This window comes from Pempheris klunzingeri, chromosome 5, assembly GCF_042242105.1.
Source record: "Pempheris klunzingeri isolate RE-2024b chromosome 5, fPemKlu1.hap1, whole genome shotgun sequence".
Taxonomy (NCBI): domain Eukaryota; kingdom Metazoa; phylum Chordata; class Actinopteri; order Acropomatiformes; family Pempheridae; genus Pempheris; species Pempheris klunzingeri.
In genome coordinates this window covers 3,767,712-3,785,500 of record NC_092016.1, presented here as the reverse complement: position 1 = coordinate 3,785,500, position 17,789 = coordinate 3,767,712, and the positions used below count along the sequence as shown (strand labels likewise).

General features: G+C 42.8%; 2 protein-coding genes across 2 annotated transcripts; one reads left to right on the top strand and one right to left on the bottom strand.

The window, feature by feature from the left end:
• The first annotated feature begins 1,163 nt into the window (after positions 1-1,163).
• rlbp1b (retinaldehyde binding protein 1b) lies at positions 1,164-5,648 on the top strand. Its single transcript, XM_070831372.1, has 7 exons — positions 1,164-1,175; positions 2,720-2,848; positions 2,936-3,140; positions 3,775-3,953; positions 4,077-4,235; positions 4,937-5,047; positions 5,497-5,648. Exons 1-7 carry the CDS (start codon positions 1,164-1,166, stop codon positions 5,623-5,625), a joined length of 924 nt encoding a protein of 307 aa, XP_070687473.1. The 3' UTR covers positions 5,626-5,648.
• Positions 5,649-9,004: 3,356 nt separating this feature from the next.
• On the bottom strand, positions 9,005-17,235 carry LOC139201678 (monoacylglycerol lipase ABHD2-like). The gene is made up of 9 exons (XM_070831068.1): positions 17,002-17,235; positions 15,263-15,438; positions 14,686-14,853; positions 14,416-14,599; positions 14,131-14,223; positions 13,608-13,709; positions 13,426-13,495; positions 11,868-11,952; positions 9,005-9,468 (listed from the first exon to the last, which is right to left on the bottom strand). The coding sequence occupies exons 1-9, from the start codon at positions 17,211-17,213 to the stop codon at positions 9,290-9,292; spliced, it is 1,269 nt and encodes a 422-aa protein (XP_070687169.1). The 5' UTR covers positions 17,214-17,235; the 3' UTR covers positions 9,005-9,289.
• Between the last annotated feature and the right edge of the window lie 554 nt (positions 17,236-17,789).

Sequence of the window (17,789 nt, the reverse complement as noted above, 5' to 3'; positions counted from 1 at the left end):
TGCTGGTGCAGCTTCTTCACGCTCTTGTCTTGGATGTTGTTCCTGCTGTAGCTCACCTGTTGGTAATGAAGCACTGACTCTGACCAGGGACAATGATGCTCTCTTTTTCTTTTCAAAGAAATCCCAAATGAAACTTTCTTCTTGTATTTTGAGGCATTTAAGTGCTAAATCTAAGGAAGTAAAGGCTGTTGTTGGTCATATCTTGTTCAGTAGGTGCATCATGGGACAAACACTGGTGAGGTTCAGAGCTGCTTCCCAACAACAATCCCAAAAAATGCAAGTGTTCATGGTTCTGCTTTGGATCGAAGTGTCTACTGAGTGGCAAATATTACGCTAGAATACAAAGATGTCTATAAATGTGATGCAGAGGTTGGTGGAATATATTTTAGCCTGCAAATCTTCACCGTGAGGGAAACTGACCAAGTTACATTCAATACAAGGAAACTGGAACTTATTTTTAACAGTCATGAACGCTCATCTGTGCATGTTTCCACAGATTACAGGGAAATAATGAAATTTCACTCAGTTTAAGTGTGATATATTTTTAGATGGCTGCAGCTAACTGTTATTCTAATTACTGATACACCTGTTTAGTTCTTCAATTAATGATTTTGGTCTTTAGTGGAGTGAAAATGCTTAAATATGCCCACGACAGTCTCTTAAAACACGAGGGTTGTTCTCAAATTATCTAAAAGCCAAAGATAAACACATATCCTGACAACTGAGAGGATAATAGAGTTAGATGGTATCTTTACTTGTCTGTCAGCCGATTAATGGATTAGTATTAGAATAAGATGTCCTCTACTACATATACTACAGCAAACTGTGTTTACTTTATCTACTTTATGTGACATATAAGGGAATAATAACGTTCAAGTCGTTGACTGAAACTGAATTTCTGAACATTTGTGGTTGTCCAGAGTTTAGTTTAGACCTTGACGACGAATGTCGGCGTGTTGATTATGAAACCAAAATACCTCTGGACCTTAAATCTCCTGGTAAATCATCCAGGAATGGGCAAGAGCTAAATATAAGTTACCCTGTGATCGCAGAGTGGGTGGGATGAGGAGGGATTAACGAGCACAGTATGTCGATTGTTTATTTTCAGGTTCCCTTTTCATTCTCCTCCTGACAGGAAGAAGCTGATATAAAGAGCAGAAGAAATGGCTGTGGTTGTAAGTACCTGCACTTTTACTCACTTTAAACTGAGTTTATTTCTTACTCTTACAATTTTTGAGGAAAGGCCTGTGGTTGAGTAACACTCCCCACACACACACACACACACACACACACACACACACACACACAAAGCAGTACTAAGGACAAACACCCATTCATCTTCCAGTAACATGGACTCAGCTGCAGCTCAACATTTCTCAAGACCAAAGCTCCTTGTTATGGATGCCGTCAACAGTTACAGAAGCCTAAACTGCTAATCTCTGATCCCTGCTTCTGGTCCACTAGCAGTCCTTACTGTGTATTTACAGGCTTTACTGGGCTCATGTGAGGCAGATTAATAAACACTGAGGCCTATTGATTACGCTCCTGCAATGCTGTTGGACCTGCGTTTAGTCTCACGTGGTTTAGACATGTTTTACCAAACCTTGTGAGAGAATTATAATGACGAGGTATTTAGCAACATGCAAGAGAAAAAAAACAAAACAAAGAGAAACGAGGATTTATGAGCAGTTTCTACGTGGAAACATTAAATGTTTCTGTGCTCACAAGCCAGCGATGTGTCATCGTGCAGCCATCAAAACTCCTGATCATGACTTGATCAAAGGCAGAGGTGCAACTAATATCAGAAATGATGGATCTGTTTCATTTGAGTACGCCAACAGGCGGCCAATTTAGCGGTGAGTGAGCATCCACAATACTCCGAAACTGGCACAGCTAAACGGGATGCATCCATTATTAATGTCACTAATTACACCTGTGATGTTCCTGCTATTATAAACTATTCTGTAGTGTAACTATTTTTATTATTTAGGCCCTAAGAACCACGTTGTGCTCCTTACTATGAATTACATATAAATATATACTTAAACACTGTTGTAGGGCTGTGTGTTAAACCTGACGACTTTTTTGGTATTAATGTTCTAATCAAACTCAAAAACTATTAAGTAGTCACACATTTGCTGACTACAGACTTTTTTTGTTAAATGACAAAGAGAATTTGTACAAAAACAAGTTTGTAGATCAGAAAGTATTGTTTCAGTATCGCTGTTGAAAGTATTAGAAACTATTTTAGACAGAAAGCTAATTTAATATGTAATAAGTTAGAAGTTAATTATGTCTGTCAGATCAATCCTGTAGTGCACAAATAAGACGTACTGTATCTACATAAAGTTACAGAATACCAGTGTCAGCAATGTGTTTACGGTACTAACTTAAAATGAATGTACTGATGTTGGGCCTGAATGTGCTCTACATAACTCACTGCTTTTGCTGTTCGACACCTGTAAAGGGACTTTCTGACTCATCAAACTCAGACGAAGGTTGTATTTAATATTCTTTTAGCTCGTCAGGTGTAAGGTCCCAGCAGTATTGTGTGCAGACTGATACGGGGATCCACCACAGAGCTATTATTGATCTCTACGTAGCTGCTGAGACTCACACCTGCGAGCAGGAAGCTGTTCTGTGTGTCTCTGTCTCTGCTCTTCCTGGTAAGTGGTCATTAATTGGGACCCCTCTGCTCTCCCTCCCTCCCTCCCTCCAGAGTGGAACTTACCGTATGGTGTCGGAGGAGGAGCAGGCGCTCAGGGCCAAGCTGGAGCGTCTCACCGTCAAGGACCACGGGCCAGTGTTTGGACCCTGTGCCAGCCTGCCAGACCACACCAAGCAGAAGGTGAGACAGACGGACGGACGAGTCCTCAACATAAAACCAGAATCATTCAATCTGTGTGCTAACTGTCTGCTCTGGCTTCCCTTACAGGCCAAGGACGAGCTGAACGAGACGGATGAGAAGAAGGTGGAAGCGGTGAAGGAGCTGCGGGCGATCATTAAGGAGAAGGCGGATGGAGGTGACGATCTGGCCAAGGGGGTGCAGGACACGTTTGGGGAGAAACCAGACAGCTTGCTGGTCCGCTTCATCCGTGCCAGGAAGTACGACGTGCCCAGAGCCTTCGATCTTATGAAGGGTATGTCAGGAGAACATACAACTGATCATTTTCCTGCTGAAAACACACAGTGATTTAGTTTCCACCTCACATCTGTCACTGAAACAGCATTTAGATCATCACAGGACACTAAAACTCTCCACTGACTTTAAATAATTGGAGATACAGTTTTATTGAACTATATACTTCTACTCCTGTACATTTTATAGGCGAACATTCCTCCTCTCTTCTACATTTATCTGACAGCTTCACTTGTCACAGCCCATGTAGCTCCAGAATTCGGTGATTTGCTTAACTGAAGGATGAAGGTGTTTCTTTATGGCTTGAGAAAATTCTTCTTCGGCAAAATTAAATCCTGTTAGATTAGCTGGGATAACTTCAGTGCACGTTACACATCCACCTCAGTGCAGCGGTGATATTAATCCAGAAACATCAGATGTACTGTTTTGAATGCTTGTGGAGTTTATGTGGAGTAATCTCATGGTCTGGTGTATCTACACTTCTACTTAAGTAAAGAATCTAGATACTTCTTCCACCACTGGACCCCATCTACCTTTTTATTAAGTTTAGTTTTAAGTTTAGGATGGACGACAGGGTGATTATATCTGATATCTAGAGATACCAACCCCAGAATCTTTCCTGTGTTTCCACCCAGGCTACGTGCGTTTCAGGAAGGATTACCCCGAGCTGTTTGAGAATCTGACCCCGGAGGCCGTTCGCAGCACCATCGAGGCCGGTTACCCCGGCATCCTGCAGAGCAGAGACAAGTACGGCCGCGTGGTCCTGCTCTTCAACATCGAGAACTGGGACTACGAGGAGATCACCTTTGATGAGGTGAGAGCGAGAGTTTCAGGAACAATATTGCCAAAGCAAACGAAATACAATTCATCCAATAAGTTGGACAGCTCACAGTGATATGATCATCAGTAGGACCTTTGAACTGAAATGTGTGTTCAGATCCTGCGTGCCTACTGCGTGATCCTGGAGAAGCTGCTGGAGAACGAGGAGACTCAGATCAACGGCTTTTGCATCATCGAGAACTTCAAGGGCTTCACCATGCAGCAGGCGTCGGGAATCAAACCCACCGAGCTCAAGAAGATGGTGGACATGCTGCAGGTGGGAAATCTGAACTTCAGATTTATTTATTTATTTAGAAAAGTGGAAAATATGTTTTTTCTTTTCCAGTTTTCCTCACAGCAGATTGTGTGGATTATTTCTCATGTTTGATTACAGTTTGCAGGACAGCGAATCAGATGTTGAGACAAAACAAACAAACAAACAAAGAAAAGTTGTACATCACTTACTTGTGATCAACAAGTCCTAACCAAAACAATGCCAAGGCTTCACCCCATCTGGTGCTACTGATAGTTTTCTAACCTTTAAGCTGCTGGAGCCCTGCTGCAGTCTGCACACCTACTTGATTGACCGCACTTGTAAGTTATCCAGTGCGACGAGGCATTTAGCCCGTTGATTAAAGGCAGTCTGATTTGATATTTTTGCTAATGACGTACTTATTACAAAATAAAGTACAAGTCTGGACTCTTTTTCACTTCTTTGGTCTCATGATATGTCCTTGGATCCAAAAAACATCTGCTTTTTGATACTTATTAGTGAAGCAGGTCTCCTCAGCCAATCCTCCACAGACAATCAGACGTGTTTAGATTGAGGGGAAGTGTGTCCAACACTTTTACCTGTACCAAAGAAGAGCTTCTCATCATTCAAATGTTTCACTGATCATTATTTTCTGCTCTCCTAAGCAAAGGTTTTATTGAGCTTTATGGTACCAAAACCACCCGACTTTGTCTTTTTCCCTCCAGGATTCGTTCCCTGCCCGTTTCAAAGCCGTGCACTTCATCCACCAGCCCTGGTACTTCACCACCACCTACAATGTGGTCAAACCCCTCATGAAGGGCAAGCTGCTAGAGAGAGTGAGTTGCACAAATACGATCCGATAATAATAATAATGCTGCTAATAATGAAGTGAAATATAAGATACAACCATGTTATGGGAAACTCATTGACACTGTAACTAGTTTTGTCAGATCAGGCTGAGAAATAAAATGTTACTGGTTGTAAAAAAGAGCTGACTGTTGGCTGCTGACTACAATAATACTCAAATACCCATAATGCTCCCAAATGGCACTTTATGCAGTGTTAAAGTCTGTTTATTCATATGACTCACTGATTGATTACAATCAAACAAAAACACAGGAATGGTCCATCATAAACAGACATAAATAAGAGGATAGAAGTTAAATTAAATAATGTTTCCCACCTCAGGATATTACACACATCCACTTATCTATATGTTATCTATAGGATAGCTGAAAATACCTGCGGTCTCAAACGCCTCTGACAGCTGCTGTTCTTGCTCTAGGTGTTTGTCCATGGAGACGAGCTGGAAAACTACTACAAGGAGTTTGACGCCGACATCCTTCCTTCTGAGTTTGATGGAAAAGGTTCCAAGTACGACGGCAAGGCCACAGCGGCCAAGCTGTTCGATTAAACGCACTCCCTCCCTTTGCAGGCGAAGAGCCGTTATATTTTACACACCCCACAGACTGTGGAGACTCAAAGCCCAATCTGGCTGTGTGGTAGTGTTTTCCTGAGGTCCTGACAAAGTACAGTCACTATTCCCCTCTGCAGTATTCTGTATAAGCCACGGGCGACGCTTTAGCAACGCACACTTCCTCATTTTTAGCACTGGTGACCGAAAGGCAGGTCTCTCTAAGCCAGTGATTACAGACTAAATATACTTCATACATTTACAGATTGCAACCATTGACTTCACTTCACACCGGTACAGTGTGAAAATCAACCTTCTTAGTCGTGAAAAAGGCAGCTCATCTCAACTGCGCCAAAAAAAAAGCTCTGATATTCAGGATTTGAGAGTTTTCTGTTTGTTTGTTACAAGCAAAAGGACCAAATCCACAATAATCTTTGTAATGTCCGTTGTTTTACTGACTCACCAACATGAGATCTCAGCTTTACTGTAACTGAGCAAAAAATAACAATGACCAAAAGTCCACAGTGGTGAATTTTAAGCAGACTTAAAGGCTTTACAATATGATTTTCCTACCAAACTCAAATGAATAGAAGCCAATGGCTGTCAGGGAGCCAGTATTTAATCTAAAATGGCAAGTTATGGTAAATAGTCTTTACTGCTGTGAAGTATATTTAATTCTGTGACCATTCAGGAGCATTAAACTCCTTTAATGTCATGAAAAGCACACAGGCCGACCTCTGAGAGTGCTCGCAATGTTGCCTGGCTTTGAACAACAGACCGTCTGTGTTGCGCAGTGCTTTGTCTGGACCCACAGTTCACCCACACAGCTTGTTTGAACACTGGCAGGCCCCAGCTTCCTCAGTCTCCACCCTCTGGCCCCTCGTCTCTCCTTGAAGTACAAGGCTGATATTCCAACAAGTGCCTGTCTCACATGTGTGTTTTTTAGATTGTTCTTCAATATTATGAGGTTTTACCCACTGTGCTACCTGGTGCACCAATAAGAATGTCAATAAATGTACAATAAACTGTATATAAATATAAGTTGCAGTCTTTGCATCAATTCCCAAATCTAAACAAGAGAAAGAGTCGACGGCTGATGTTCAGCATGTTCACGATCTTAGATGCTAACATTTAATTTGGCTTTGTAAGTATTTAGTCAGAAGTATTAAAACTTTGACCTGATGATGGTGCTGAATGACAAATCAATGAATAATCGAATTATTATAGTTCATCCAAGGGGGAGTATGAATGTTTGTACTGAATTTAACTGCAGTCAAATAGTACATGTTGAAGCATTTCACTCACATCTCACAACATTTCCTGTAGCACCATGCTATCAGGAAAAGTCTGGGGAGCTCCACAGTCGGTGTGATTCATCCTCCACAGACCATGAATGTCTGTGCAAACTTTAATGACAATCCAACCAATAGTTATTGAGAGATTTAAGTCTGGACCAAAGTAATAATCAGTAAATAATAATAATAAATAATCATCAGACAAACAGATCTTCGTGAAAAATATTTATTAATGGTTAAATTCAGATCTGATTAATCAGTCATGGCTGTGCAGTACATGTGAACAAAACACTTTGTTATTACATTATAAACGTTACAACCATGTGCTGATACATACAGTAATAGTGCCATACAGAACAAAAGGGAGCTGCAAAGACAGCAAAGTGCAGGCAAAACATATTGCACGTACAGACACAGTAGCAGTGCCGGTGCAGGTTGTGTTTGACTTTTAAAGGGCAGATAGAGAAGTAAAGTTGTATTGAGTCTGATGGTGGAGTCCACTGCATTTACAGTGTCTGTCAGGATGTTACTCACAGGAAACTGTGATTAAAAGCAAACTATCACACCATAGCGACTCAAATTTGTCATTTAAAATGCCCAGAATAAACCACAGACAACAAAACTCCTGCGTATAAACTTCACTTTGTCAGTGTTTGATTGCTTTCTCAGTACATTTCTCATGGAAGTATACGATCATGAGCCACAGCAGAGGTGAGTCTCCACGGCTTCTGTGTTTTAACACAATGTTTTTACTCCTTCATTTACTCTATTTATTTTATTTTGTATTTGTTGTTTTTTTTTTTTATTCCACCCATCCCATACGCAGCAATAAGCAGCTTTAAAACAAACCCTTTGGTCACTTATAAAACTAATCAGTTATCTCTTGTTCAAAGCAGCGTCGAATGTGAGACGTTATTGTAGCATGATGAGTCCAAAATGCAGCTGAATCATGAAAAAGTACAACGTTTTATATTGAAAAGTTAAGAGTGCTTTGGTCCAAGTGTATAAATAGAGAGTCCACTATTGGATTTCTTATTTAATACACTTACTGTTTGTGTCCCCTTTGCACTCTCTCCTCTCCTTTCTGTTCAAAGCCTTTGTAAACACAGTTTGACCTTTTCTGGGCTTTAGAATCAGAGTTCCTAAACAGCAGCATTTAGGGAAATTAAACCAGCTGACCATCCTTATGCTATCACTAGTAACAACTGTTTATCTGCTGGTTTTAAAGAACAAGGGACAAACTGAATTGGATCAATATCTGTGGTACAATGCTAACGCTAGTTTGTATAATCTGCCCATATTTCCATTCAGCGACACGATAAACTGTCAGAAAAGCATAATTAAATGAAAGATTATGTTCCTGTCTGTGTTTTTTTTAGCTGTTAAACCCCTTTAAAAAACTGATTCTTTCATTTTTAAAGGTCAGCAGCAACAATGCAGGCTGATGGTCCACTGCACACATTGGAAATGCAAAATGAAAAACTAGGTATTATTTAACATTCTTCCTGCAATAAAACCTCTTAATGGAGACAAACAAGGTTCTTATCATATTAAATTAAAGAAATTAGCACGACAGGTGTTATGCTGAGCCTTAACAACAGCTGGAAATCCCCACTGTAAACCATAAATCATCAGTCTGAGTCGGTAGCTCAATGATTCATGAGAAGCCAGAAACCAAATCTGTTTAAGCCTGGCTGTGAACTTTAGGAGTCAAATCCTGAAACTTTCTGAATAAAAATAAAATGCCTCACAACGTAAACTGTGTGGGCCATCAGGTATATTTTAAAGTATATTATGGTTAAGGCTTTAAGACTTCAGACAAACGGTATCCTTCATACTTAACGGCGATGATTTTCCAGTTTTTAGAATCATTTAATCTCTACTAGATGTCTAATAACCTGAATTAGGGATATTTGAGTGTCTGGGAAAGTAACGAATGCATAAAAATACACTTTTCTCTTCTTTCTACACTCAGGTCAAAGGTCACATTCATCCCGTGGTTGAAGCCCCCCGCCGCCACCACGCCCCACTAATTATATCCCCCGACCCAGCAGAGGGTGAGCTCGAGTTACACCGAAGGAGAACAAGAGGAAGGAACAATTCACCTCGGGGTCATATTACATTTTCCAGTGTTATTATCTTATGTGAGTTTCAAATTGCAACTTCATGTTCCAACTTCCTCTCAGCGTGCCCTTTCTAATGCATTTCCTACATTTCCCAGCATTACTGTAAGGCCATTAGTACTGAATTAGTTCAAATATAGAAGGCTGAGTACGCGTCTGTACGTTTTTTTAAAGTTTTTTTGGTCTATTGTTTTCTCTCCAGACGTGTGCGTATGTCACCCACTGAGTGTTACTGCAGGAAGGAGTTCACGTCCTGCTCCTCCGGCACGCCGGCCGGGTCTTCTCCCAGTGGCAGATGGCGTCGGTGTACTCGACTATGACCTTGTCCATCCAGGTGAGCGGCTGAGGGAACAGCACGGCTCCCTCAAAGAAGCCCAGGTGGCCTCCGTGTTGGGTCAGGGCAAACACCACATTGGGCCTCTTTTCTACAGACACAAGGAGAGGTAAGATGATCAACAGCATTTACTGTTTAAGCATGCCTAACTTTTAATTTAGTGCCAAGTCGTAACAAGATAAAAAAGCCGGGGCTGGTTTGGGTTCTCTGTGTACAAACCGTATAAACTACAGACGCCCTGAACCATCACTGGTGTCATCAGAGCCAAACATGACATCAGTTCCTCTGTGTTAAGTTACAGTTCACCAACCCGATTCATTAGCATCTGGAGCAGATCATATTCACCTCAGTGTACAGTTTGGCCTGAAACACTGGCTCAGAAGTGAAGGATGAAACATCTTGATAAATCTAAAGCAGGTCCGGCTGCCATTCTGGATATAATGACTCCAATATCATCTTAAAAATAAGGAACCAGCTTCTCTTACAACCAAAATGACTATTTTACAGTGTCTGGCTTTTTTTTTTTTTAAAGCTGGAATACCTGTTTTTGGCCACTTGGGGGCAAAAGAAACAAGCTGTGATCACAACACTTACACGTGTGTCACATATCGAGCAACATTATGATTTGAAGTCATGTCTCAGGCCACCTGATGAATCTCAGTCCAACATTTACTCTCTTTTCAGCTCTGTTTTGCTCTCCAAAAACTCCTCTCTAAGTGAAATATCTGGCATTTTAGCTGCTAAATGCTCCGCTGTGTTCACCAGCTATTCGCTGTCTGTCTGCTGTTTGGTGCTGAGCAGGCGGTTCATTAGAACGACCGAAATCATGCTGATAGGAGCAAAATGGTCATTGCAATACTGCAGGTGACCATTGGGACACATTGGCAGCAGGGCTGAGTCTCCAGCCAGTATCCAGGTCATAAACACATCCACGGTCGCACCTCCATGTTTCTACAGAAGCCCAGAATAGACAAACAGGGCCTTTTGCGTTTTTATATTGAGGCAACAGCTTAAATTTAGTGGCACAAATGCACCACTTGGAAGACAAAGAGAAGTTTACATTTTGATAAATTATTTCTGCTTATTATTTAGCATTTTAAGAAACAGCAAGGGAGCGTGAACCCTTGTTGGCCACCGTAGCTTCTACTGACCCGTATTCAGTTGGTTGCAATCTGCAATCGCACCACTAGATGCCACTAAATCCTCCACACTGCACCATTAAAGGAGCTTTGATAAATTAAAGAAACCCCTGATTTTATAACGCCCAAAAATCCCCCCCCTTAAGTTCCACCCTGCACAAGACTGCTGAAGTCTGCAGCTGTGACTTTTTGCACTTCATTGCATCACTTTGAGTTTCTGGTCAAGCATCTCCAGCCATTCAGTAATTAAAAGGCTCCTGATCTTGTCGATGTGAAGATAAATAATTCATCTCTTCTGCTCTGTGGAGGCGTCGTTAAAATGCAGCTCGGTGACTGACTGTGAGGTCAGCGGGTAACACGTTCGGTTTCTTCCCAGAAATGTGTCACCCCCTTTCCCTTTCTGTCACTCTACACCACACACACACACACACACACACACACACACACACACACACACACACACACACTCTCCTGTTTATGCATGTGTGCACCTGCACATACACACACAGCTAAACACCATTTAAGTGTGTGTTTTAATAGATTCATAAAAACTGTTGACAAATCTTAAATCTATTCCCCGAAAACACCTGTGAGAGCCAATGTGGTAATATTTTTTACTCAGTGGGTTTTAAGTGGGTTTCCTGTGTGCAAGAGGTAAAGTGTAATCATTACATTTAGCTTACAAACTAGAGATATTAACACAGTTCAAACTTAATCAACAGTTTCTTGGAACAGTTCACTTACACCTGAGTCACTATAAGTGAAGACGGGGAAAATTAAAAGAAGAAACTATAAGTCTGGGTGTTCGTGTTTCCTTGAAGTAGAGCACAAGTTTAGAATTTCACTTGTCAAGGTCTAAGTCATTATACACACTGATTTACACACACAAGGACCAGTGCATGTGACCTGCGAAGGCCGGGCAGCAGGCTGTGTCCGCACACACACACACACTGCTCTATATATATAATCCAACTGCCCAGGCGGATCACATGGCCCTGAAAAATTCAACAAGACTGTCTGGGCGGTGTTGAGCAGATAGCCGCGACAACTTGACTTTATCAACACTTAAGACTCCGGCTCCGGTGTCCGGCTCTGGAGGAAGGACAGCGGGTTCATTTGCTCTACACTGTCTGGGTTTGTAACACTGGAGGACAATACTTGAGTGTCGTCAGCATTGCTCTCAAGGAAACACACAAAACATTCAAAACAAACACAATGTGAGTCCTTATTAGCGAAGGTTTAGTCAACCCTCTGCAATCTGCTGCATAACTACATGTGTACAGTTGAATAGTGCCCCAAATATCTCTGTTTATCCACCACTGATGGATGAATCTTATCTTGCAACACAAACCTGCAAGTGTGCGTGGAATAGCCAGCAGTGACTGATGAACTAGTGGGTCGTCGGAGGAGTTTACCAGGAGGAGAGGCACAGTGAGCTGGAGACGAAACAACAGTTTGTTTGTGAATGACTTGGATGCACAGTGTTTCTGGGTGGGGCAGTGACTTTAGTAACAGTAGTAGTATTAGTAGAAGGTGTTATAGAGGTGGGTCAGTTAGTTTAGTACTGTAGTGGTGCCAGTAGTGCTGTAACAGCAGCAGTAATAGTAGAAGTAATAGTGTTAGAAGGTGTAGCGGTGAGCCAGGTAAGTTCAGTGATAGTAAAGTAGCAGTAAAAGCAGTATTTGTATTCAATTAGTTCACTCTTTCATTCATAAAAGGACATTGGGATCTATGCTCATTCACAGGATCGACACCATTCTTGTGTCAGTGCTTTAAGTGCAGAGCGGGTGATTAGCTTAGCATCAAGACTGAAGACAGGCTGGCTCAGGGTGTCAAAAGCTTGTTTGCACTTGAGGTCACGTTGGAAGCACTATCACACACTCTCCAGATGCCTGTGGTTTACCATTAATCAAATGGATCAAACAGTGAAACCACAAGGTGCTTTTATCTAGCACCAAAAGTTCACCCATCCATCCATTGTCTAAACTGTGTATCCTGAAGGGTTGTGAGGGAGCTGGAGCCAGTCCCAGCTGACATCGGGCGAGAGGCGAGGGTTAGGGTTAGGGTTGTTCATAAGGCGGAAAAATTAAGCAAAAATTGCCTCAATCTGCAGCCGGGGGGGGAGCAGAGTCAGATAATACTTGTTTTCAGTCCACCTTCCTCCATCTTGCCAATTCTGTTTTCATCTCCTGCCCCCATTTTGATGTTTACACATCGAAACACATCGTGTGACTGCAAACAACCTATTTGTGGTTTTGGGAGAGTTGCTGAGGAAGTGAGGTTACCAGGCAACCAGCAGACACACCAAAAAATACTGAGACCACAAGACTTCCTCTAAAACCACAAACTGTCCTTTCTAAAAACTTTTTGTGTCATAGTTAGACAAATGAGATACGGTGTGTTAACCAGTGAGCCAGTGAGTCATTTTTGGAGCTCGGAGCAGAGCCAGGCTAGCTCTGTGCGCCTCGCTCCCAGTATTTATGATAAGCTAAGCTGATCCCCCACTGGTTGTAGCTCCATAGTTAAAGCAAACACACGAGAGTGGTGTCAATCTGTTCATCTAACTCCCACTGGGAACGTGAATAAAAATGTAAACTATTCCTGTAGCTTTAGCTTCGGCGAGTTATCTGAGAAGACACGGTAAAAAAAAAGCTGTAGTTATAGTAGTAATAATGAGCACATTGTGATAGTAGTAGTAGCTGTAGTAATAGAAGCAGTAGCATTAGCAGGAGTTAATATTCGTCTTTGCACTGTTAGTAGTCCTGATAGTTGTAACAGTAGAAAAGGAGCAGCAGCAAAAGCAGTAGAAGTAGTCGTAGTGATACAGTAGTGGATGCAGTGTTAAGTGAGAGCACAGCAGAGGTAAAAGTAGTACTCATGTTAATATTACTTGCACACTGGTCACTCACGTTGTGGATGTAGTGCACACAGCTGTCCCTCTCGTAGTAATCCTTCAGGGAGCTGTAACCGTGAAACTTCCTGCAGCACAGACGGCGTGATAACATCAGCGACAGAGAGATAACCAACCAGTGGAGTCTGGAGCGGCAATCGGCACACCAATCAAAATCAATCAAGTCCACCCAAACTTCACCTCATGATGCTGTCGTCGATCTGCATCAGAGACGTCGCTGCGCACAGTTTGCTCAGGTCTGCATCACCGATGTTGCTGGAGCTCATGCTGAGAAAACTGTTCCTGTTAAACAACACAGTAAAGGTATTTAGACAAGACAGGGCAGGAGGTCAGTCTGTCTGTCTGTCTGTCTGTCTATCTATCTATCTATCTATCTATCTATCTGTCTATCTGTCTATCTGTCTATCTGTCTATCTGTCTATCTGTCTATCTGTCTATCTGTCTATCTATCTATGCTACATCTGGCTGGTGAGCTTTAACACAATTAGCCAAATTTTGTGTCTATACTCAAGAAAATATTGTCCCCTATTGATGTTCATCTTTTTGTGTCACCACCTTTCTTGCAGCAGAAATCTCCTGCAACAATGAATATAGAGAAGCATCCAAGCTATCATACTATCACTTGAACAGATCAACTCGTCGGTAACTGTAAGTGTCCATCTGTAGCTGCAGAAACGTTTGTTGTGCGACACCTGTGCTCTACCTGTGTGACAGGATGAGCCTCTTCATGTTGTCTGCCAACACAAAGTTGTAGAGCCTCCGGCACTGATCCCACTGAAGGAATGTTTCCTGGACCCTAAGCACACAAATGCATCCACGTACAAGTCAGGAAGAACAGCCGACCACTGTTGAGACACTGAAGCTTAAAACACACATGCGTATATTCATTCAGCCAATAAAGGTTTCAACAAAAGTGCTGTTTTAAAGCAACTCAGGTGTGTAGGTATAGTCTGTTTCCGTTCATTCGTTCTTCCCTCATCCCACCAACCTGTGGGCGCTGTAACCCTGACAGACGCTGACACAGCAGAGCACCCGGTCCTGGTTTGACTGGTTCTCACCCAGGAACTTACAGACGATGTTCCCCCCGAGACTGAAGCCCACGACCACCAGCAGCGTCTCGGGAAAAGCTCGTTTGATGTAGCTCACCATGGCCGCAAACTCCCAGGTGCAGCCTGAACGAAAGGCGGACACTTTTATGAATGTGTGACAGTGATAAAGGGCGCCGCGTACCATCATGAATGTGGCCTTCGCTCGTTACCGTAGGTGAACATGCGCGGCGAGGTGAGCTCCATGTTGGGCAGGGCTCCCAGGTGGTTGAGCACGGCACAGCGGTAACCCTGACGCTGGGAGTGATCCACAAATGTGCGAATGTAGTTCTTCTCGCTATGGTTACCGAGCCCAGGGCAGATCACCATGGTAATGTCATCTACCAAACACACATACACATACACAGACAGACACACAGACAAACAAGAGGGAACACATGCAAAGTGGAGTCATGTGTGGGAGTAAAATGGATGTTGTGTGTGTGTTTATTCAATTGGCTGCTGAAACGCAGGGTATTTTTGCTCTAGGGAGTTCATTAGCTGTCTCCCTGCTGGTGTATACTGCAGCATGAGCTGCTCATCACTTGAGGCTGATGCACTCACGATCCAAATAAGGACATAAAACTCTGGAGGAATGACAGGCGAATAGAAAAACAGCTCAACAAAACAATAATTAGTGTGTCAAAGTAAGAGAAGACCAGCAGTTGTGTGATTAGATCTGAAACATGCAGTAAATCCAGCAGCAGCTGCTTTGCTGCTTTACCAGATAAACTAGTTTCTGCCTCTGACCTCCTGTGCTGTGGTCTCCGAGCGCTTCGAAGAGGTCAAAGGACGCCGTGGCCCCGTCCGGCATTGGGAGGAACTTGCGGACTCCGCAGGGCGTTGGAGTGTTGACACGTCCCATCTTGCCGTACAGGGCCGTCTGGAGATGGCCGCTCTTACCCCACAACAGGGGAGGAATGTATCTGAAGAGAAGAGCGAGATATTACATTACAGTACAGCTGCAGGCCTTCACCCTGAGGACGTTTCAGCACAGTCTTTACAAAAGTGACCCCAGCAGGCGCAGGCACACACACCTACCAACTATAGGAGGGGGCAGACACGGCGACAGTCTGCCATTTGAGTTGGATCTGGACTCGGAGCTAAGAGACGACTGCTTATTTGTGGCTGAGATTTTCACAAATTACGCAACTCTCCACTCCTTACTCCCAAGTATTTGTAAATGTGTCAGAGATAAGCAACTCTCAGGCCAACGAGATTTGTCATCCAAGTTCAAATACAAGCAGCAGTGGTTTAGATAAAGGGAAAAAAATGTGGATTAACCCAGTTAGCATTAACTTTATTAAACAGAGTAGATAAATAAAACGCCTACAGACGCTCCCTTTCTGCAGGGCAGAAACTGCATCGATACTACACGTCAGTCTGGTTACAGGTCTTAGGGTGCGCTGCTACACTAAAAAACAGTTGCATGAAAGCCTTTTGTGGCCAAATAATCGATTGATGCCGGCTGACAAACAGATTCCTCTGTCAATAACAAAACCCTGGAGGTGTTAGAAAGGCGTGATGTTTATCCTGCTCCTCATCTCTGCTTGAGGTTAAAGGCTCGACAAGCATGACCGAGTCTCAAACTGAACTGTCTGTGGTCACGTTGCATTGTGGGTAATGTAGGCACCAGGTCTTGACGAGGAAGAGGAAAGAGTTGAATGAAAAAGAAGATTATATTTCTCGTTGAGCTGAATCAGTTATAGGAGTGCAGAGCTAAACTGACGGAGGACACTTTGTGAACATGTCGCCTTTAGAAAGTTGGAATCAAGGTGTGACAGCAACATCCTCTTCCCCTGCTGACTGATCCCTCTGACATTTAACTAAAAACTGTCCAAACCAGTCGAGTAACTCCACTTCTGACCTCAGAGTTTTTCTGTTTTTCAGCACGTACTTGAAGTCGACGCTGTTACTTTCATGGCTCTTTATCTGTTTTAACTTTGAGGTGTCTCTCAGCTCTTTTCCCCTCATTGTGTAGGAAAACTACTCTGCTGTATTTCCAACTAAAAAACAGAGTGAAAACTAAATTACATCCCAGTTTGACTCGAGTCCTCAGTGTTTAGATTTCAGTCCCAGTCCAACAACATCAGGTCTCCTCGGCTTTGGAACGAGCCGTCTGAGGAGATTTGTATTTAGTTATTTTTGCATTCTTCAATGTTTTAATGTCTTTCTTCTCCTTCTGCTGCTGCTGTTTTTGTCTTTTTCTTCCTGTTTTAAATTCATATTAATCCTGACTTTTCTCTGTTTCATTGCTCCCTAAGTTTCCTGTTTTGCTTTCTCTGTCAAAGCACTTTATAAACTATTAGAATGATATAAACATGAATCATTATGTCCAAGCCCTCTGGTCCTTTAAGTCACATCAAGTCCTCAGTCATTTACATTTAGATGTAACACTTGTAGGTGATCGAGACCCAAAATGACCAAAGCTGAAGTCATCCAACGCTCCACATCTTTAAAAGTGGGACCAGATAATGACAAACACTCACTCTTTGGTGAGCAGCGGGCAGGTTTTCAGCAGATAGCGGCTGAGCGCCGTGTCCTGGTAGATGATCTCTGGTGGTGCTGTGGGACTCTTCAGGTTCAGACAGCGGACGATGATGTAGAGGGCCGCCGCCACCGCAGCCAGCTTCACGCCATCAAACATGGCCGGCAGCTCTGGGCCGAAGGTGTGCATGTCACCGTCCTCGAGGGTGGCCATTGTGGACACCGGAGAGGACCTATGCACTGTGTGTTAGGGAAGCAGTTAACTTACATGACTTATTAAGAGCCTCAGAGGGAGGTGGAGTGTTTCTTAGACAGACTGATTTGCTGAGATAAAAAATAACTAATAAAAGTAGAATTGGACCAAATTATAGTGTATATCAGTAATATCATAACTAGTTATCTCCTGCTGCTATTTTGTAGATTTCTACTTGACAATATCTACTTAAACAGGCTGTAAAACTGTGCTCCCTTTAATTCTTAACTCACGTCTGACTGTTTATCTCGGAGTCACCCGGTGCTGTAAATGAACACATTGGCAAAACAAAGACAGGAATGTGCTCTGCTTGTTGCCTTTTTTATTAAATCTCTTCAGATCTCTTTGGCAAATCAGTCACCGTTCCTGCCTCTCTGCAGAGAAGCCTGCGGTCTGCTGTCAGTGGGATCTTCTACTTTCTCTGGATCCCTGATGCTGCAGACAGACTTCTCTGCAGCAGATCTAACATCTGGCACGACATGTCAGACACTGGATGATTCACCCTACAAGTATTGGTGCCGATGACCATCAGGAAAG